Genomic DNA, 23467 nt, shown 5'->3' with positions numbered 1-23467 from the left:
TAATCTTTTTTTTATATTTTTAATTGTACACACATATCTACTATATGTGTATATTATGTTTGTATTTTTATTAAATGTGTACCTTTAAAGTTTTCAACCTTCATAAAACATTTTCATAACTTTTGGTATGATACATGGACTTGCAACTAGGTGAATGACACCTTTGTCATGGCCTCAGGGGGTCTGTATTACTTTTTCCTGGCACTAAGCAACTTTGAGGAGGGTGGCAGGAACCTTGCCACACACAAAACTACAAATGTGCTGACTTGCTTTACGGCATACATCACTCCCCTTTAACCCATTCGTTAATAAGACAGAGGTCAACGCAAATGCCATCGTGCAACTACTGCTATCGTAGCAAAAGTTTCAAAACTACCAAAGAAACAAAACGTTTTGTCAGAGGAGACAAAAAAGGGAGCTTACTCAGATAAAAGGACAGTCAGGATCAACATTGCTCCGGCTTTCACTCACTGGTGTGAGCTCAAAGACGAGGGATTTCAGACCGATGCTGCCTTGGCCCTGTTCTTGCTAAACTAGTAAGTGACTTTTGATGCTCAAATCAAAATGATAATGCTAATGTCAGCTATCGGAAATGTGCGTGGTAACAATAAATAGCCAACAGCTTGATAGTTCCACACTACTTCTTTTGAAAAAACTCTCCCATCTGTCTTTCTTTGCTTTGGACCTGCATTTTCCGCGATACATTCTTGGTGGTAGCGTCATGTTTGTAGCGCAGTCCAAGATCATAAATAATGAAAATGTATTTATCCATTTTGTGCGCCGCTACAGACTCAGTGGGGGCTGCCATTTCGATGACATTTGAGAGAAGGCTCGCCATTTATATGGCGACTTGATGTCGAAAAGCGACCATGCTGGAACCAGCACAGAAAAACAATTTAAAGCGAGCTGTGGGTGTTTGGAAACGTTTAAAAAGAGGAGCTGTCAATCACAGCTTTGGTGCAGCATGGTTAGGCTGTTCAGTCAAAGCTGCTGCTTCAAGGATTTTATCGGCAAAGTGGGCGTTCTACCTTACCAAGTTTTTTAACTGGGATCAGACCGGAATTTTTTGGAAAGGAATGCCAGAGGGGACCTTTATTACAGCGAAGGAGTATGCAGTACCGGGACACAAGCCAATGGAGAACCGCTTCACACTGCTAGTTTGTGCTAACGCGGTATCGAAGTACATCACCTTGACTTGGTCATTTGATCAGTGCTGAAAACGTGTGAGCACCCTTGGTGTTTATAAAGTGAGTGTATTCAGAATGTCATACATTCGTTAATCTAAAAAAAAAAAATTTTTAATAGATCAGGGGTTTTCATGCTGGTTCTAGCTCTAAATACGCTCATCTGATTGTTACCTGCCACACAGAGTGTCCTCCTAATGGGTCAAAGTCATTTGCTGCCTGGCTTGCTGTCCTATTTCCTGATGATTCAGTGAAGTTTGCTTCATGCCAAATAATATGGCTGATATTCTGCTGATTCCAACCACCCACACCATCAGATAATATTGCCACTTCTGAGTAAGAGCCATCTGAAATGGAAAAGGAATACATAAGATTTTTGAGTTCAGCTCATTAAAATTGGGAACAAAAACAGAAATGTTGCATTCATAATTTTTCATCCATCCATCCATCTTCTTCCGCTTATCCAAAGTTGTGTCGCGGGGGTAACAGCTTAAGCAGAGAAGCCCAGACTTCCTTCTCCCCAGCCACTTTGTCCAGCTTCTTCCGGTGGGATCCTGAGGTATTCCCAGGCTATCTGGTAGCCATAGTCACCCTAAGGTGTCCTGGGTCCCCGTTGTCTCCTACTGGTCAGACGTGCCCTAAACACCTCCCTAGGTAGGTGTCCGAGGAGCATCCTGACCAGATGCCCAAACCACCTCATCTGGCTCTTCTCGAAGTGGAGGAGCAGCGGCTTTACGCTGAGCTCCTCCAGAATGACAGAGCTTCTCACCCTATCTCTAAGGGAGAGCCCCGCCACCCGACGGGGTAAACTCATTTCGGCTGCTTGTACCCGGGATCTTGTTCTTTCGGTCATAACCCAAAGCTCATGACTATAGGTGAAGATAGGAATGTAGATCGACCAGTAAAATGAGAGATTTTCCTTCCAGCTCAGCTTCTTCTTCACCATGACGGATGTATACAAGGTCCGCATCACTGCAGACGCCGCACCGATCCGCCTGTCGATCTCACGATCCACTTTTCTCTCACTCCTGAACAAGACTCCAAAGTACTTGAACTCCTCCACTCGTGGTAAGGTCTCCTCCCCAACCTCGAGCTGGCACTCCCTTTTCCGGGTGAGAACCATGGATTCGGACTTGGAGGTGCTGATTTTCATCCCAGTCGCTTCACTCTCGGCTGCAAACCAATCCAGTGAGAGCTAAAGATCCTGGCTAGATGAAGCCACCAGGACCACATCATCTGCAAAAAGCAGAGAACTAGTCTTGCAGCCAACAAAACCGGATCCCCTCAACGCCTTGACTGCGCCTAAAAATTATGTCCATAAAAGTTGTAAACAGAACCAGTGACAAAGGGCAGCACTGGCAGAGTCCAACCCTCACTGGAAACAGGTCTGACTTACTGCCGGCTATGCAGACCAAGCTCTGACACATGATCATACAGGCGATCCGATACCCCATACTCTATCAAACCACATGTAGACTGATCGGGCAAACTCCCATGCACCCTCAAAGACCCTGCTGAGAGTATAGAACTGGGGTGGCTACGTCTCCCACACTAATGCAAAACAAAATACCATGTACTGCCAAAATCATGTGATCAGCGACTAATTGAGATCAGGCTCAAAACTTAATTGTGGCGCTTGAAGTCCAAGAACCTGTGCAGCCCTGGCACGATGATGAATAATTTACAATTCTCCCCTTCGGATTGTAAATATTCAATTTGTATTGACTTTAAAGCTTTAGTTATGCAAATGAAAAGGAAGGTGTCTTCCTACAATACTTCGAACAAGATATTAGCTGGCATTGAAAGATCTGCTGAATATATCGATATCAGGTAATATCAGTATTGGGAATGAAGGGCTGGACAGTATTGTAATATCAGCTTTATCAGTAATAAGGTCAACATTGAGCATCTCTACCAAAATGCATGAAAAAAGGCCATTCAAATAATGGAAAACACTGCTTCAAAAAATGGAAGTAACAGAGTAAAGAAATACATGTCAGTAAACACAGAGAACATGAATTACCAGAATTGTTTACTTGATAAACTCGGTTTAGCTACAAACCAAAAAGCTGAGCAGCGAGACAAACCAGGAAAACACCAACACCAAAACACATTTTAAAAACCACCAGAAAACAAGGACTAGAATGTCAGCATAACCTTCTGGTGTCTTCCTATAGTAAGGATGCTGTCATTTTGAATGACATTAATTACTAATTGAGTCCATCTGCCTCACCGCCCAGCTCACATCCTCACACCAAGCTAACCTAAAAACACACAAAAAAAAAAGGAAACCAGCAAGGCAGGAAATTATTAAAGCCTGACCAAGACAGCCAACGCCACCACACTTACTGTCAACCGACTGTACCTGCTGTCATTGTTGGTATGATGTAGGATTAAAATTTAATCAGCTTGTAGAAATGGATCTTAGTGTTAAACTGTACCAAAAGTAGCGGGCACGAAGGCTGGATGAGAGCTTGAGGTCGCATTCATGATGACAGATGGATGTCTAAAAGAAGAGTGGAAAAAAACATTAGAAGAGGCAAAAATCAATGTGATTATTAACTTGATCCACCTTTCCATTTTCTTCCAATTATTTGGGTCGAGGACCAATCTAAGCAGGGATGTCCGCACCCTGTCTTCTATTACCTCCGCTAGTCTCACCAGACCAGCAACAAGATGTACATGAGTACGAGCACCTGCTCCTTTTGGGCAATCTCAGTATAGGAAGTGTTACTGGGTGTCATGGGTAATTTCTCAAATTGATTCTAGTTTGATTCATAAGGCTCTAAATCGATTAATCACAATTCGATTCGATTGGATTTACATTTAAATGAAAACAATTTCTTAAATCTGAAATCCAAAAGTGTAAATGATATTCATCCCTACTCATGAACCAGCCTTCCCTCATTTGTAATTAAGACCAACCAAGAAGGACCAAAGCAGGAGTCAAAGTGACCGATTAATTTGATGTTGATATTTTTACATGCTCTGTGGCCATTTGTGAAGTATTCTCTCAGGTGTATTCTCAAACATAATAATAAAATGCTAATTGTTCATATAATGCAGGTGTGTCCAAAGTGCGGCCCGGGGGCCATTTACAGCCCGCAGCTCAATTTTTATTGGCCCGCGACACATTCTATGGACAAACTAAACCGGTCCCAAATTAGAACAAAAAACTATGAAAAATTCAACGGGACCAAATATACCAAAAATGGGACCTGAAAACCAAAATGGCTGACAACCTGAGCGTCTTACTGTATAAGGTCTTTGATGATTTCCGTGTGTCCTGTCATGATGAAAAAGTGTACAAATTTCTTGTGAGACATGATATGTTTTTGAGTGTACGAAAGCCCTCAAAAGCGTTTAAGTTGACGGTATAATAGCAATATTAGTAAATACAAGCCTACTTTAGAGCACAGTTAACATAAATACAAATAAAATAATTATTAAAATAATTATGAATGATTTTATTGCTTTGTTATCTATAACACGAAGCTAAACTGTAGAAGTGTTTTTCAAATGTTAGCTAATGTTCACCTACATTGTTTTGGTTTGAGTATTTTTCATAAACAAAATGTATAAAAGTGGCCCTCGCAACCTTCAATTTTTCTCTATGTGGCCCTCGCTGGAATATGTTTGGACACTTCTGATATAATGCATAGGTCTTTTTGCAACCTGTGGGTCAAGGATTGTAAAGAATTATGAGGTGAGCTGTGGCAGATGAGCCCAGAATTACGCAGTATGGGTTTGTTAATGATCTCAAGTGAGCTGGAACCATAGTAGCCAAGTTAACCATTGGTAACACAACACACTCCACAAGGTTACACAAGATCCCCTTGATCCTAAAGGCACATCTCAGGCACTGTTGGAAGTTTGTCAATAAACATATGAGTGAATCAGAAGGGTTATTTTAGGGGAATATGATTTGTTTAGATTAGACCAAAATTGAGCTGTTTGGCATCAACTTGACAATTAGTGTTTAGAGGTAGACAAATGCTGAATATGACCTCAAGTAGACCATTGAGGGCCCAATGAAAGGGGCCATGTACTGTCAGATCTTGGATGGGAATCTCTGTGCCTTCGTACAAACAGTGAAGTCCTTGCTGGATAAAACTACCTGTGTTGGTGCAGTCTTTTTCGACTTAAAGAAAGATTTTGATACAGTCAACCATCAAGCTCTACTGTCTAAACTGACTCACTTTAACTTTGCAGAACATACCATTGCTTGGTTTCAATTTTACTTGTCCAACAGAAGACAATCAGTGAGGGTTGGTAGTTTCTTGTCTTCCTATCTTGAGTGCCCAGTAGGGGCTCCACAACGCTGTATTCTGGGACCAGTATTGCTTTTTTTTATTTATAAATGACCCGCCAAATGTTTGCCTGAATTTAAACTTTCAAATGTATGCTGACGATTATCCTTTGCCAAAAGCCCACGGGAAGCATCATCCTCTCGTCAGCCCTAATGAGTATTCAGAATTGGCTTCTTAACTCATGTTTGTTGTTAAACAAAAATAAAACTGTTTCAATGACGTTTACAAAAAAACCCATAAAACTAGAGCGGTCCGGTGTGTTCCTGGGTAAATTGAGCTTGATTTTGTAGAAGAGTTCAAGTACCTTGGGTCCCACTGGACCCAACCCTTTCTTTTAAAAAACAAATCAAAGTCAAAGTAAAAAGGATCAAGTTCAATCTGCATGATTTTAAACATATCAGACCTTCAATGACAATCAAGGCAGTTAAGATGTTTTTACACTCGATGATATTTTTCCACATAGATTACTGCATCACAACCTGGTCGCTCAGTGGAAATACAATAATAAACCCCATAGAATTGGTATCTAAAACATCTATTAAAAAATCCTTGATCAAAATCCTGTCATTCCATCAGTGCAACACTTTGGTAAAATATAAAATGCCCAACTTTGAAATTGTTATTCATTTTAAAAACAGCTGTTTAGTTTATACAATTTTTCATGGAGTAGCCCCACCGCCACTCTCCTGAGGACTGAGGACTGACAAGAAGTTTTGGCACCAGAGCCTCCTCCAAAGGAGACTTTGACATCCCCTACAGAAAAACAACATTTGGACAAACAGTTTTGTCTGTCCAAGGAAGTAATTTCTGGAACAGACTTTCCAGTAATAATCGAGAATGTCCTACCTTTTACAGTTTTAAAAAACCCTTAGATTGTTTCTTAAAAGTTCCCAGTCATTTCGTCACTTTGACTAATTTCATTGTTTTTATTTTTTGTTTCTGTGTTTTTGACATTGTAATATTTTATTGTCCTTCTGTGTTTTTGTTTTTTTGTCTTGGGACGTAAATTAGCAACTATGCTATAATCTGGCTCATTTACAATCTGTAAATCAGATTGTTCATCAACGTGCGTTGTCCTGAAGAAACAACTCTACTCTATGGCTTCAGTCAGAGCTCTGAAGATGGGTAGTGGGTGCTTTTTCCAGCATAAAAATGTCCCAAAGCATAGAACAAAGGATTGGCCATAGAAGAAACACATGAATTCTGTGGAGGAGGATATATCCCTGAGTAACGACTTGAGAATTCTCTGTGCCAGGGGAGGCTACTATTGGACTAAATGGATCCGCAATAGTGGTGGTGCATTGGCAGCAATACCATAGGGGGAAATAGCAAGGGAGGTTAAAGATTTGGACCTTGATCAAGACATTTTACCAGTGGAGAGAGTGTGATGGTATGTACAATCGGATACCTTTAAATTCAGCATAACCTTCCAAGACAGACCTTTGACTCGAAGAGGAATTCTGTCAATCGTCAGCTTTTTATATGATCCTCTATGAATGCTTGCTCCTGAGATTTTCATGGCCAAGAGGTTCCTTCAAGGGCTGGGCTGGAAAGGGTTATGCTGAATGACCCCATACCAGCATTGGCCACACAGGAATGGACCGAAGAGCTGCGATTGTTGGGAGACTTCTGTATCAGACTTTGCTTAAAACCCCCCAACTTTGGAGAAACAACTGTGGCCCAGCTGTATCACTTTCCGAGTGAAAGTGAGGCACGCTATGTTACTGTCACCAAACTGGTAATTGACAATCAGCAAGGCTAGACACACGGTGCCTTCATCAAAGGAAACACCAAGGGAGGGTTGCACCTCTTGAGCCTGTGACGATTCCACGTATGGAGCTGACAGCAGCAGTGATGGCAGATATGATCTGCCATCACTGATCTGTTTAATCAAAGTGAACACAGTTTACAAAACTATACAGCCAAACTGCAAAGTACCTTAAATACTGTATAATGCAAAAAGAAGCACTATCCATTCCAAAATCGAACCCACGTCAACCTTAACTTGTCTTTTTTTTCTCTGCAATGTTCCTTATGGGTAAAAAAAAGTGCTCGCCTGTGGCCTTTTGCTTCCTTCCTGAATGACGTTCTAACAATGAAACATTGAGGTGTTTGACCTGGTGGCAAACATGTGACTTGATGTCATGGTGAAGAAACCGTAGCGCTGTATAAACTGCCTCATCACAGACCTGTGACACGTGACTGCAAACTTGACACTTCATTGGCTTATTCTGATACCATCCACTGCTTCACTCTTCATTTACAAAAAAGTGGGTCAGTTTTGAAGTAACGAATATTTCTGCACAGACTTTTTTTATACAATCAATTTTAACAAACTTGATTTTTAAACACATGCATTTTGCTTGCAAAAAGTAATTTTAATTAATTTTATTTAATTAATGATATTTAATATTTGATATATATTTATGTATATTAAAATTTATATTAATTGTAATAATTTATTTGATTGTGAAATAAATCAACGCAAACATTTTAGTTACATAAGTTGAGTGTCAAAAAAAAGCTGTGTTTGAATAGAATGACAGAGTTTGTGATACAGATTCTAAAAATAGCATGTGATATCTCCTGGCCACAGATGTGGCGTTAGAGTTTTAAACTCTTCTCTATTAATTCTGCTGCAGGCTCCTGACTGACTTCTTCTGTAAGCGACGCATTACTGCCACCAAGCGGCCTGAAGCAGTAATTTCATTCACAGACAACTTCATTAACCCCACCAGCAACAGTTAGGACACACAAACATAAACAATAGCCAATAAATACAGCAATCTTTTTTTTTAAAAAAACATAATTTACAGGAGGAGGATTTTGGGAATAAATAATTTTAAATATTGACATTTTTTCCAAAGACATGCACCTGGGGATAAGTTGATTGGCAACACTAAATGGTCCCTAGTGTGTGAATGTGAGTGTGAATGTTGTCTGTCTATCTGTGTTGGCCCTGCGATGAGGTGGCGACTTGTCCAGAGTGTACCCCGCCTTCCGCCCGATTGTAGCTGAGATAGGCTCCAGCGCCCTCCGCGACCCCGAAGGGAATAAGCGGTAGAAAATGGATGGATGGATGGATATTTTTTTCATCGACACAAAACAAAGACTTACTTAGGAGAAAAGATAATTTCACAATTAACAAGGTGACATGATGAGGCTAAAATAGTTTGCATGACAAAGTCCATCCAGGACACCTGTGTACATTTATATTTATGTTCATTGAGCTCAACCGAGACAGCTTCAATCGTTTTGCTGATTCTGGTATCGATTAGCATAGCCTGTAAAGAAGAGATGCCATTACTAATACAGGCTGTACTAATTAAAGCCAGAATCATCACATCTCCTGGGAACATGTCTTCAATTCACTCTTCGTCTTGTCGCCGTTCAACTTGACATTTAAGTTTTGAGAGATATTTCAGCATGAAGAAAAAAAAATGCAATTCTTCTAACAATTATGAAGGACAAATAAAAATAGGAGAGAATAGAAGTTGTCAGGACTCATCTTCAACACTGCTGCTGACAATGATGCACTCTGGTGTTACTGACGATGTCCATTATTCTATCACCAAACTATAAACTTGTGTTTTCATACTGTGAGAGGCAGCAGACGTGAGCTCAGAGAAAAGCTGCACATGAACTAACTGGTACTGGGAACTTTTTGCTTTTGTCATCCTTAGTTTCATCAGGTTGTGTAAAAGATATTGATAGATCCTCATTTAGATTTCATCCACAAAACAACATAATTCATAATTATAATTATAATAATCAACATTTATTACATTTTCTCTGAGCGATTCAGAGCTTCGGTTCCTGCGGGTACTTTTCTCTCTTGTCTTCTTCTTTATTTACTTCACTTGCTTCATTGTTTTACTTTCAACACTTGAAACACATCCAAAAAGTCTAATGACCACAAATATGATAAATCATCCATGGCAATTTACTCCACTGTAAAAACTTGCAAAATGAGTCAACCTCATGTGTACTACGATACTGCTCCATGATAAAGTGCATGATCCACAAAATGAGTCTATTGTCGCTAAAATAACATGAAAAGTTGTAGGAGTTGGTGTCAAAAAGGGGGTGAGAAGGCACTTACCAGCGGACGTGTTCAGCCTTGCTTGGGAGACATGCTGCCTGCCCTTGATGCTCACTCAGTGTGGGAGTGAAGGCAACAGCTCTGCCTTTTTAACTTGAAACTCTGATGGCGTTCTACTTGACCGCACAAATGGCTGTTGCCTTTATACCTCCGAGCAAATTCTGTCATATATAACAACGTTGGCGACAACAAAAGACACAATGACAGGAGAGAACGGGACAAGGCTATTGATGCCTTACATGTACAGTCTATATACAGAATATTTAATATATACATATATATACTCTGTATATATATATATATATATATATATATATATATATATATATATATATATATATATATATATATATATATATATATATATATATATATATATATATATATATATATATATATATATATATATATATATATATATATATATATATATATACACATACATACATATACAGGACAGGCCAAAAGTTTGGACACACCTTCTCCTCATTCAATGCTTTTCTTTATTTTCATGACTATTTACATTGTAGATTGTCACTGAAAGCATCAAAACTATGAATGAACACATGTGGAGTTATGTACTTAACAAAAAAAGGTGAAATAACTGAAAACATGTTTTATATTCTAGTTTCTTCAAAATAGCCACTCTTTGCTCTGATTACTGTTTTGCACACTCTTGGCATTCTCTCAATGGGGTTAAAGAGGCTGGGAATCTTTGGGTGTCCCACGATTCGATTCAGAATCGATTCTTGGGGTCACGATTCGATTCAAAATCGATTTATTTTTTTTCAATTCAACACGATTCTCGATTCAAAAACAATTTTTTTTTTTAATGAAAACAATACACAACAATACCATAATAATGCAATACAATTTCAAAACCAAACCCAATTTTGGAGTTCTGAACTTGTGATTTCTTGCAGTGGTAAGTGGTAATATTTCACATTTGTCCCAATTGACTTTATACCCTGATAAACAGCCATATTCAGTGATGACATTGTTGATATAGTGTAGAGAGGAGTTAACATGTGACAGGTAGAGAATTATGTCGTCACAATACATCGATAGCTTATTATACTGAGAGCCAATTTTTATAACATGAATATTATTTTCACTTCTTTTTTTGCAGCTAAGGGTTCAATAACCAAATTAAATAATAATCCAGATGCAGGACATCCCTGTTTTACTCCTCTTTTTAATGAAAACGGTTCTGAAATATGATTATTGGTTTTGACTGATGCCACGGGCCTTGTATAAAGCATCTTAATCCATTGTATAAAATTATCTCCAAATCCAAATTTACGTAATGTGCAAAACATAAATGACCAGTTTATGCGGTTGAATGCCTTCTCCGCATCAACAGTACATACTGCTGTGGGATAAGGGAGACTTATAGCATAGTAAATAACATTAAACAATTTCCTTGTATTGTCTGAAGATTGTCGACCTTCCATGAAGCCAGTTTGGTCAGTATGAATTAATTTTCCTATTACATTTGATAATCGTGTGGCTAAGATTTTTGCCAAGATTCAAAAGGATTCTCTATTCATTCAATACATAGATTTCAGCAGGATCTACCCCAGTCTGCTGACATGCAAGCAGAGTAGTAGATTTTTGTAAAAAGCTTTTATAATTGTAAAGGACAATGTTTTATCAACTGATTGCAATAATGTACATTTGTTTTAACTATTAAATGAACCAAAAATATGACTTATTTTATCTTTGTGAAAATATTGGACACAGTGTGTTGTCAAGCTTATGAGATGCGATGCAAGTGTAAGCCACTGTGACACTATTGTTCTTTTTTAAATTGTTTTTATAAATGTCTAATGATAATGTCAATGAGGGATTTTTAATCACTGCTATGTTGAAATTGTAACTAATATTGATACTGTTGTTGATAATATTCATTTTTGTTTCACTACTTTTGGTTTGTTCTGTGTCGTGTTTGTGTCTCCTCTCAATTGCTCTGTTTATTGCAGTTCTGAGTGTTGCTGGGTCGGGTTTGGTTTTGGAAGTGGATTGCATTGTTATGGTATTGCTGTGTATTGTTTTGTTGGATTGATTAATTTAAAAAAATTAAATTAAATTAAAAAATCGATTTTTTAAAAATGAGAATCGATTCTGATTCGCACAACGTGAGAATCGCGATTCGAATTCGAATCGATTTTTTCCCACACCCCTAATATATATATATATATATATATATATATATATATATATATATATATATATATATATATATATATATATATATATATATATATATATATATATATATATATATATATATATATATATAAAACATGAAATATATATATATGTATATATATATATATATATTTATATATATATAAAATGAAATATAACATTAATTTCAAACCCCGGCCGATTCATACCAAAGACTCAGCATTAAGGGTTGGAATTGGGGGTTAAATCACCAAAATGATTCCCGGGCGCGGCCACCGCTGCTGATCACTGCTCCCCTCACCTCCCAGGGTGATGGGTCAAATGCAGAGAATAATTTTGCCACACTAGTGTGTGTGACAATCATTGGTACTTTAACTTTTAACTTAAAGAGTATGTGGACTTCCACCTTGTTTACTTCCGTGATGACCCCCCTTAAAGTTTTCTAATCAATCAGAAATATCAAGCACTTAAAATGCGCCAAACATGGATAATTGTGGAGAGAGTGTTTTGCATTTCTCCCATCATGGATTGTAATGGATGTGTAATTTAGAATTGTTTATGGTGCATGGATGCATATATATATATATATATATATATATATATATATATATATATATATATATATATATATATATATATATAATATCCACAAAGTTCAGTGAGCAGGTTGTGTTAAGTGTGACTGTGTGTGGGGTTTTTCTGCCATGATTAGGGAAGGTGGTTTGGATTGGGTCAAATCAGTGAATGCTGTGTTGTGTTATTGTCAAATCATAATTCATGATCATTGACCAGAATTACTCACGTTTATTTATTTATTTGAATTAATAGAAAAACAGCTTCAACATTAGCACAAAACTTACACATTAAAACATAAACCCAGACACGTTAGACACATCAGGACTAGACCATTTGACGCGCCAGGTGAGAGTCAACTTCTTTTTTTACGTTCTGCAATTTGGCGCCCTCTCCAAAGGATGGCGGCCGCCTGTTTCTTTTGTCGGGAAAGTCGGCCCTGGACACAATAGACGAACAATAACACCACAGGTACAAATAATCTGAGTTTTAAATTAGCGTCCAAGGAGAGGTTCATCTATGGGAGCATGACGGCTTTGACTTCAGCCTATTTTAAAGAGCCCTGTAAATGTCAGGTGAGTCCCACAGTTTCTTAAGTGCTCTGGTGAAGCGTTCCATGATGTGCTGCCTCTAATATTCCTACCATTTGGCTGATTTCGCACCTGTGCCTTGGATTACTACAGTCTCCTCTGGTTAGTGCTCTGGTTCTGACTCCACTGTTGTTGTTTTTTTTTTGTATCAAATCGTTGTTGTTGCCACGCAAAGTTGCAGCATTTAGATTGTCAGGTGTTTAAAATTGATTTAAAAACACCCCGCGGGCAACTTTCCTTAATAAACTCATGACGTCTCGTTTGGACACCCCTGGTTTAAATTGTACAGGATTTCCTACAAACACAGGATTAGGGTATAGGTTTTAAGCAGGGGTGACAAAGGGCAAAAAAGTGGCTACTCAAATTATGTATTCATACCGACCTCTGTCAAGGTCACACAATCATTGATGACACGTGCAGGCTCATAGTTGGTACAGTAGGGAAGGGGTTGACATGGCCCCATTCCTGGGTGGATCTCACGTGAGAGGAGGGGGGTTAATCATTTTACAAAGCAGTCTGCTAAAAATGGTGGAAAGCGCCACTCTACATAGCAACTGACGCTGTGGTGAAAGTTGGAATTGCCACAAAATGCATTTTAAGATATTCAACACTGTACTACCACCTGGCGGCTAAAGTAGATTTGTCACATTTCATGTATCAGGTAAACTGCGATGAATGGGACCATATGAATCCCCTTCCTACTGTACCATCTGATTCAACAATGTCCGCTATATAAGGAAGAATGGTGCTAAACTCCTTACTCACGTGGTGCTGCTGTACGCTTAATATCCTTAATACACTTTTACTTTGGTCCTTGGCAGGCAAAAAGTTTAAGCACACCTGATTTAAACAATGATGTTGCTCTAATAACAACTTGAAACATTCAAAGTCAAGCATAATCAAAACACTTTTTTTTAGAGTGATTGGAGCACATACTTGTTGGTCACAAAAACATTCATGAAGTTTGGTTCTTTTATGAATTTATTATGGGTCTACTGAAAATGTGAGCAAATCTGCTGGGTCAAAAGTATACATACAGCAATGTTAATATTTGGTTACATGTCCCTTGGCAAGTTTCACTGCAATAAGGCGCTTTTGGAAGCCATCCACAAGCTTCTGTCAAGCTTCTGGTTGAATTTTTGACCACTCCTCTTGACAAATGTGGTGCAGTTCAGGTAAATGTGTTGGTTTTCTGACATGGACTTGTTTCTTCAGCATTGTCCACATGTTTAAGTCAGGACTTTGGGAAGGCCGTTCTAAAACCTTAATTCCAGCCTGATTTAGCCATTCCTTTACAACTTTCGGTTGGTAGAGTGGCCGTGCCAGCAACTTGAGGGTTCCAGGTTCGATCCCCGCTTCGCCATCCTAGTCACTGCCGTTATGTCCTTGGGCAAGACACTTTACCCACCCGCTCCCAGTGCCACCCACACTGGTTTAAATGTAACAGATATTGGGTTTTCACTATGTGAAACGCTTTGAGTCACTACAGAAAAGCGCTATATAAATATAATTCACTTCACTTTTGACGTGTGTTTGGGTTCATTGTCCTGTTGGAACACCCAACTGCGCCCAAGACCCAACCTCCGGGCTGATGATTTTAGGTTGTCCTGAAGAATTTGGAGGTAATCCTCCTTTTTCATTGTCCCATTTAAAGCACCAGTTCCATTGGCAGCAAAACAGGCCCAGAGCATAATACTACCACCACCATGCTTGATGGTAGGAATGGTGTTCCTTGGATTAACACGCGAAGTCCCAGAGAAGGGTCAATTGACACTTTTACCTAGAAAACACACAAGAGGGTCATTTGACCCCTAGTCCCCCCTGTGGACACTCCTTTTGTTATGAAAATGTGGCTGTTAGTGGCACACGGCAGGGGGCCACTTGAGCCTGTGTGGGGGAGGGGACCTTACAGCTCAAGCTTTAGTTCTGAGGTAGGTTGTGTGTGTTTTTGCAAGGATCAACAGAATGAAGGGATCAACACTCTGACATTTATTGTTAAAAAAAATACAAAACAAAACATATTTACAAAGAATGAAAAAGCAACTGTTTTCCCAGTTTTGGTGTGGAGGGTTGTTGCAGAAGCAATTGTTATTTTTGTGTGCCAAAAATAGTTTAAAAAAAAAAATTTACAAAGAAAAAAGCATATTTACAAAGAATGAAAAACCATGTCCATGTAAACGTGACTGACATACATTTGAGCAGTCACTCACAATCCTGGCACTGCCATTGCTCCTTTCGGCATTTCCCACATGTATAATTTTTCTGTCTACCTAGACAAACTGCCCCTAACAGCCTCATTACCATAACAAAATGAGTGATTAGTGTATTCGGGAAAAGCGTCGGGCCAAATGACCCCTCTCTGGGTCTTCTAGGTAGACAGAAAAATGCTGGGACTTCTAGTGTTAAAGGCCTCACCTTTTCTCCTCCAAACATATTGCTGGGTATTGTGGCCAAACAGCTAAATTTTTGTTTCATCTGACCACAGAACTTCCTCAAGAAGGACTTACCTTTGTCCATGTGATGTCAGATGAAACAAAAATACCATGCCTAGCGTCAAGCATGGTGGTGGTAGTATTATGCTCTGGGCCTGTTTTGCTGCCAATGGAACTGGTGCTTTACAGAGAGTAAATGGGACAATGAAAAGGTGGGTGTTCCAACAGGACAATGACCCCAAACACACGTCAAAAGTGGTAAAGGAATGGCTAAATTAGGCTAGAATTAAGGTTTTAGAATGGCCTTCCCAAAGTCCAGACTTAAAAGTGTGGACAATGCTGAAGAAACACGTCTATGTCAGAGCACCAACACATTTAGCTGAACTGCACCACATTTGTCAAGAGGAGTGGTCAAAAATTCAACCAGAAGCTTGCCAGAAGCTTGTGGATGGCTACCAAAAGCGCCTTATTGCAGTGAAACTTGCCAAAGGACATGTAACCAAATATTAACATTGCTGTATGTATACTTTTGACCCAGCAGATTTGGTCACATTTTCAGTAGACCCATAATAAATTCATAAAAGAACCAAACTTCATGAAAGTTTTTTGTGACCAACAAGTATGTGCTCCAATCACTCTATCACAAAAAAAAATAAGAGTTGTAGAAATGATTGGAAACTCAAGACAGCCATGACATTATGTTCTTTACAAGTGTATGTAAACTTTTGATCACGACTGTATATTAATTTATCTCGCCGATCATTTCGCCACAATGTCTTCCTGTCACTCCAGTGGGCAGAAGCAGAAGTGAGTGGCATTACACGAGAGCGCGCAGTCCTCGCCTGTATATTGAAATAATATACTGAGTAGCCGACAGTTGCAGTGATTGTCTTTTCAAACGCTCGTCTTTTTTGGCAAAGTACATCCATCATCTTCTTCACTTTGTTCCTGATGCCCAACCATTTTTTTGTGTGTATCAGGAGAAAAAAGCACCTCCTAATGAGTCCTCTTTGGGCAGCGCTTGTTCTCAGTCATATGGTTACCTTCAATATGATTTGCATACTCATAGAGGAGCGTGGTCTGGGCGTGGCCACGCTGACGTCTGCGCTCGATTCCAAGGAGACTGCGACGTAACAAAAACGTGTGATTGGATTTGTGCGTGCGAACACTTTCACACATCTGGAATTTTTACTGGCGTATGCCATTTTCAGGATTTGAACGTACATCCATATTTATAGTCGGAAAGCCACGCACCTCTCTGAACATGGGGCCCCAGGTCACTGACCGTAGAACAACCTGCGCCGCCTTTCAGGGAACCTTTCGTGGTTAAGGTAAAGGAGCAAAATACATTGTGATTAATCTGCTTGTATACATCATTAATAGGATAATACCCTGCGATTAATCACATTAGTTAACACGCTATTTTTGACAGGACTAATTAAAATATTACTTTATGTAAACCCAAATCTGTAAATGTATCAATGTCAAGTTTCTTGATATTCCAATCAAATACGGTCTGCAGATGTGTCCTATATTGATTTTGAGATATTATCAAAAGGTAATTTCAGGTTGGATTTTGGGTGAAAGATTGCTGTGTTCTGTTGTATGTCAACATTATCAAAGAACATGAAATATCATAACAATGAACAGGAGATTTAAGTACTTCTTTCTTATAGTGAATTGATTTGAGTTCTTCTTTAAACATTGTCACATTCTGTATTTGCCTCTCCATGTTTCATGTCTGCCGTCCTCTTGTTGGCGGTCAAAGTCCTTTTAAGGGATCTTTGCCATGCATCACATCTTCTCACTCAGATCACTTTTCCAGGTCCAGACACTTCCTTCCCAGCAGTTTTCATCCAAAGTCTATTTCCTTTTCATAAAGCTGACACTCAACAATATGTTTAAACTTTCAAACTAAATAAAACATTTTTATCGTCTGAAAATTGAGGAAATCCATTATCAGTCATCACTCGTTCTTCGTGATTATTTGGTTCCAGACATGATTGCGATAAATGATATATATACAGCTGGAGCATAACAAAACTGTTTACAAACTTCTAATTACGTTTTTCAAAAGTATGAGAGCCCTTTAGACATGAAATAACACCTTTTGGGCACCTTTACACTCTTTTAATCCCATATAGTAATGCTGCCTGAGGCTGAGACCAATCAGTGGCATCGATACTGAACAGCAGACTCTGATTGGTTTGATCTCCTCCAGTGGCCAATCATACTGTAATAGTGATCATTTTAGTTCATTTATATGCTGGAAAACTATGCTTAATTTTGCCCCAAAATATTGTAGAATATACTTTTTTTTTTTTTATTACCAGCTTTTTTTAAATTTTCTTTTTCAACAGCATACAGAGCTTGTTCTGAGTGTTTTTTCAGACACAAACAAAACAATGTTGTTGATCTTTTATCATGAATGTAATGTTCTCTAATGGAAGGGTTGTGGTTAATTTGGACAGCCGTCTGTCGATTCCTGGTCTCCTGAGATGTTTTATTTGAAAAAGCTATTACTCTCTCGGCCAACAATATACTCAAGCCCACAAAGTTGTGTTAATTCTTCTTCAGTTATATATTTTCTAGGTTCAAACATAGTATAAACAACCGTGGAACCAGTTGGTAAATGTCTCTGATGCATTGGTTTACTTCTTGCCAAACTTGTTGTGTTTCTCTACAAACACATTTGATACAAGTATCAGGTATATCTTGATTATATTTGTGGAGCTTTCCTGGAGTAATATATGTTCTCATTAGCAGTGATGGGCAGTAACAAGCTACATGTAGCGTAACTACATTTTCCAGTAGTTTGGCGGTAGCTTAGCTACTTTTAGACCCATGTAGCTAGTTACATCAAAGCTACCAGCGACAAAGAGAGAACATGGACTGCAGGAATCCAGGCCAAAAAACAATGGAGAAAATAAAATGACCTGGATGAATGACAACTTTCATAAATACGTAGAAAATCCATGATTGGTTGGTGTTCGTATGATGAGTCACAATTGGCTAAAGTAAGGGCGAAACATTACAGACTGGCCAATCAGAGGCAAGATAAGGCGGGTCATCAAAAATATAAGCAGAAATCATAACAGACACACTCACGGCACATGACGATGAGGGAGTCAGAGACAGAGGGACGCTTCACGCTGACCACTCAAAAAAAAACTACTTGAAAATAGCAGAGGGATTCTCTCCCGCAGATTAGATTTTTACTTTAGTGATAAAAATGATGTGCAGGAAACCCACAGTAATGCGTGTCCTTAGCCATATTTAGACAAAAGAATGCATTTACAGAAACAATGCCCATAACCTTAGTTTTTAGTTGTTTACTCTGTAAACCAAAATCATAACTGCTCTCTTTATCTTAGACGTGGAACACAAATTTAGGAACACACATTGAGGTGAGTTGAGTTCATGACAAGTTTTACTGCACATAACCATTACCAACTGTTCCCAAACAGTTGATTCATTTTTTGTCCATATATAGATATATGCTGTTTTTTACTGTTGGTAGAGAAAATAAATAACATAGGGGTGGGACAAAGAAAAGGCAAACTAAATAAATACATACAGTGGGATGCGGGGACTCCAAGAGGTAGTTGTAGAGTGTCCCCAGCTAAATGACAGTACCTATTTTGTAGACTCTCAGTTACATTAACATTGATATTATACATGTGGCCCCATAGATAGAAATGTAATTAAAGGTAGCAAGCTACTTTTGCCGTGTAGCTTGTAGTGTAGCTTGCTACAATTCTCCGGGGATAGCTTCCCCTGTAGCTTATCTACATTTAATGGAGAGTAACTTGTAGCTCAGTTTACACAATTTTCCAAGTAGCTTGCCCATCACTGTCTATTAGCTAGTTGTATTGTAATAACGTTAAACGTGTATTAGTAGTTTTTGATTGTGCTTAAGTACATGCCTTCTCTCATTCTTCTATTAAAACATCTTCATGCAGATCTTTTCTCCATTCTGCAGCCTTTCTATAGAACCTGGATGTTTCTGTACTTCCATCCACCAAACATTTGAATGATTTGGAAATTAAGCCCTTTTCAAACTTTTAACCTTTATTTATCACACTTTTCAGGCAAAGGCAAATGGCAAACACAAAGTGCTATACAAAAAAATAATAATAATAATAATAGAGGGAGAAAAACACACACATACAGCACTATTAACAAAGCAAAAACAAAACATTGCATTTCTAAACAGTTTTTGTCATCCATGGTAGACATTGAGGGGATGCATATTGTTTGATTTTGTTGTATCCTAATCTAAGATTCTTAACTGGAGATACTTAAAAAAGTGATTTTGGTCTGTCGATAGATGATTATTTCTTCAAGTGACATTAATTCCTTTTTTCGACAGATTCTCTGTTGCCCAAGATTTCATTCCGCCCTCTTCTCTTCCTGGGGTAAAGCAGTCGTGTGTCCATATTGGGCTGAAGACAGAAAGGGATGGATTTTCTAGAGTATGCTTTTAAAAAACACACCTGCAATGTGGTGAAGCTGCAATATTTGAAGCGCAACATAGCGAGGGACAACAGTGAACTATTTTCCCTGAAACATCTGTTTGTCAGCCGCACGCACAAGATGGGCTCTGCAAACAGTGTCAAGCCGCTGAGCAGTTGAAGGGTCTAATACTGTACCTTGCTCAAGGGCATCTTGGCTTGGTTGGAAATGTAAAACCCAGAGTAGTGAACATTGGAGTCTGAGTCTTCACTCAGTCGCTGCAAATGATGGACTCCAACATCACAAATTTTGCTGGAAAAGTCCCGTACTGTAAAGTAAACATGCTCTCAAAGGGCAAAAACAGTTGGGATTTTGGATAGAATAGACTTTATTTTTCCCACAATGGGGAAACGATGTGCCCAGTTGCAGTGCAGATACAAAAAGTCCCCCCAAAATAAGGTAAAACACATGAAAAACAGGAAGGAAACAATAAAGAACACAAACGACATACAAGGCATTAAAATAGCACAGAGCTGATGCAACCAACTGCCAATTGAGCGGCGCCATTTCTACATGCAGCTCAAAGCAAAACACAACTAAAACCCCAAAAATTAGCAACAAATAATACATATTGTGCACACACGATTGCACCATACATAGACACACAACAACACCCACATTCTGTACACCGCGGTGGCCTCTGCAGGCCTCCATGCCAACGTCCCCTGGGCTGGGGGCAAGACCCAACAAAGCAAGCAAGAGAGCGGACTCCATCCTAGGCTGCCCACTAGTCAATGTCTGTTCCGAGTGGAGACCAACGTGTCCGATACATGCTCATAGTTCATGTTGTGAATGCGAAAGCATTATTGACCCTGTACTGTTCACTGGTGTTGTCGTATTTAATGTGTTGTGTTGGGCAGTGGTCCCCAACCTTTTTGTAGCTGCGGACCGGTCAACGCTTGATAATTTGTCCCGCGGCCCGGTAGGGGGGGGGGGGGATTTTTTTTTTTTTTTTCATGAAAAAAGTAAAATAATAAACGTGAATCCACTGTGTACTCATATGGACCTTTATTAGCACATTGCACCAACAACATAACATCAGTATAACATCAACGTCTCTGGTAACTTCCTCTCTGCCCATTACATAAATAAAAAAATCACGTGGAAAAATATATAAATGACAAGAATTAGCAATTCCACACTACTTTCATTATGAATGTTATTTTTCAACAGCTGAAATAAAGTTGTCAGTTTGAACCGTCAGATAAGCCTCCTGCATGTTTGTGTGCCCGAGTCGACTCACAAGCTCTCCTCCTCTCCCTCACCTCCCTCTGCCCAAAGGCGCTCTGATTTTCGTTGCTATGGTAACGTTTACATGCCTTCAAAATAAGATGCAGATACAACATTAAAAACAAATATAAAGTGCATGAGATTTTTAACTCACCGTAACGCTAAATCAATGGGAGCCCTGAGCTTGTTTCTCTGCAACGATACGGTCCCAACTGGGGGTAATGGGAGACAAAGACACCCGAAGTGTGTTGCTTATGTCCAGTCTGCTACGTTGTTTTGTTTTGGTGGCTGTCACTGCAGAAAATCCCGCTTCACACAGATAGGATGTTGGAAATGGCAACAGTGTTTTCAGTGCTGTGGTGGCGATCTCGGGGTATTCTGCCATGACTTTAATCCAGAAAACAGGCAGAGTTTTTGTCTGAAATACACTTTTAAGGCTGCCGTCATTTGCGATCTCCAGCATTTGATCTTCTTCTTGCACAGACATGCTGGATTCATCTGCTTTGTTGACAAATGGGTCGCGGATCCATTCCTTGGCAGTTCGTGGGTCTTTTGAAGTTGGGAAGTAGCGCTCAAACTCTTTTAAAAGCACAGACAGGTGATCGTGCAGCAGCTTGGTGAATGAAGGCGCAGGCTCAGTCTCATGTTAAAACCCCGCCAATGTTTGAAACATGTCCAGGTTTTTTGGGTTGGTGCACTAATTGTAAGTGTATCTTGTGTTTTTTATGTTGATTTAAAAAAAAAAAAATAAATAAATAAATAAAAAATTATTCTGCGGCCCTGTACCGGGCCGTGGCCCGGTGGTTGGGGACCACTGGTGTTGGGGAACAGGGGCCCACTCAAATATGTACACTGGTTTAGTAATCTTACTTTTGATTTTAATGGTATTCAATAATTATATCTAACCGACTTACAGTTGACAGGATACACTTGTCAAATGAAAGCGTGTGTTCATCACAAATATTATCAAAGCTTAGGTTAGGCTGACTGTAAAAATAAATACTATTCAAATGAACTGCAAAATAAGGTACTCAAAAAAAACAACTGATGAAAAATAAATATAAAGACGAATAAAAATATGTTAACTTAATAATTATGAATAACAATAACATATGTTTGTAGATAACTTGTCAATAAAATTAAAGTGCAAATAAAAATACAGCTTCACCACTTTAGTCATAAGTTTTGCGCTTAAGAGACTTCTATGACTTTGACTCCAGACTTCTTCTGTTTGTTTGATGTTGTCATTATTGCCACAGGTGGTGGAAAAGTGTATTACAACAGAGTACCGCTGCAACCCATTCGGACCACAGCTGAGAAACAGATATTTTTTGCCGACCCTTGCAGCCTATGGTTAAGAAACACTGGTCAAAGGGTAATCTACTATTGTATTTATCTTTTTTTTGTCATCTCGGAACTGTTTGAGGGATCAAGACAAGATTGTTTATATTGCCCAGAGAATGAATGGGAGGATGGATGAGTGAATGAATGGGGTGGATAATAATAAAATAATATATTTTTTAAAAAGCTTCTGCTTCTTCCTACTCAATTCAAGTTGTGATGATTTATGAATTGCTTGCTTGAGTTTTTATTTTGTTGTTAGTTTGTCCAGAGACAAAAAAATTGACGCCACACAATAAATGTAAACAACCAGTACAGTATTGCTGTACACATTGTTTGATAAGATATGGTTAATTCATTTCTTTCTCACAACCTGCTCCACATTGTAAATTTGTTGTGAGAATAAATCATTACCTTGTCTATTAAGGATTTTTGTTTTTTTATGAATTTTATTTCATTTTTTTAAATTTCAGATTGATCTATTTTTATTTATTATCTGTGAAAATATTACATAAAAGTGGGCAGAAAAACTTTGCATTAATCTTTCAAAGTATATGGCATGTCAACTCAACAAAACTTGACATATTACACAGTGCAGCCAGGAAACAAAAAAACTGCAAAAATTCAATTTATTTTGAAAAAGAAACATAAATTATTGACGATGGGCAGACCATTATAAATCTAAGCCATTATTATTATTATTAATTGTAATTTTAATTCTCTTTCCTTCCAGTGCAATTTAGTAATAAAGATCCTTCTTAAACCTTTCCCTTCAGTCTGCTGTGTTCATTGGAGTCTAGTGTCCTGTTCTCTGTATTCATTTTTCCAGCAAGTCTTCAGCTTGAAGTTGATGTGATTTTCTATGGCCAACAAAATCTCTGGACCTTGTTTGGAAGAATATTTTTGGAAAAAACAAGACTTAAATTCCCTGTGCTCATAACTGCACATAACTGATGTTTGTGGCACACCAACATTGAAGAAAGACATTCTATTATCTAAT

The 23467-nt window shown here is 38.6% G+C and overlaps 2 protein-coding genes across 4 annotated transcripts in view; one reads left to right on the top strand and one right to left on the bottom strand.

Annotated features, from left to right (window-relative positions):
• The window catches only part of LOC133655843 (muscarinic acetylcholine receptor M1-like), an 18670-nt gene extending 8988 nt beyond the window's left edge, over nucleotides 1-9682 (bottom strand). Inside the window, exons 1-3 of one of the 2 annotated variants that reach the window (XM_062056404.1) lie at nucleotides 9597-9682; nucleotides 3626-3690; nucleotides 1359-1531 (exon numbers count right to left, since the gene is read on the bottom strand). In XM_062056404.1, coding sequence (XP_061912388.1) covers nucleotides 1359-1531; nucleotides 3626-3674 — 222 coding nt within the window. In that variant the 5' untranslated portion in view covers nucleotides 3675-3690; nucleotides 9597-9682. Of the gene's footprint in view, nucleotides 1-1358; nucleotides 1532-3625; nucleotides 3691-3756; nucleotides 4018-9596 lie in introns of those variants that run through there. The other variant, XM_062056403.1, reaches the window with a different exon arrangement.
• Nucleotides 1-20949, top strand: part of dcxr (dicarbonyl/L-xylulose reductase) — a 51980-nt gene extending 31031 nt beyond the window's left edge. Inside the window, exon 9 of one of the 2 annotated variants that reach the window (XM_062056406.1) lies at nucleotides 19754-20949. The gene's annotated coding sequence lies outside the window, so the exon portion shown is untranslated. Of the gene's footprint in view, nucleotides 1-8136; nucleotides 8886-19753 lie in introns of those variants that run through there. The other variant, XM_062056408.1, reaches the window with a different exon arrangement.
• The last annotated feature ends 2518 nt before the right edge of the window (nucleotides 20950-23467 follow it).

The sequence above is a fragment of the Entelurus aequoreus genome, linkage group LG08 (assembly GCF_033978785.1).
Source record: "Entelurus aequoreus isolate RoL-2023_Sb linkage group LG08, RoL_Eaeq_v1.1, whole genome shotgun sequence".
Classification (NCBI taxonomy): domain Eukaryota; kingdom Metazoa; phylum Chordata; class Actinopteri; order Syngnathiformes; family Syngnathidae; genus Entelurus; species Entelurus aequoreus.
The sequence above is the reverse complement of the archived record's forward strand: the minus strand, read 5'-3'. Positions and strand labels throughout refer to the sequence as shown.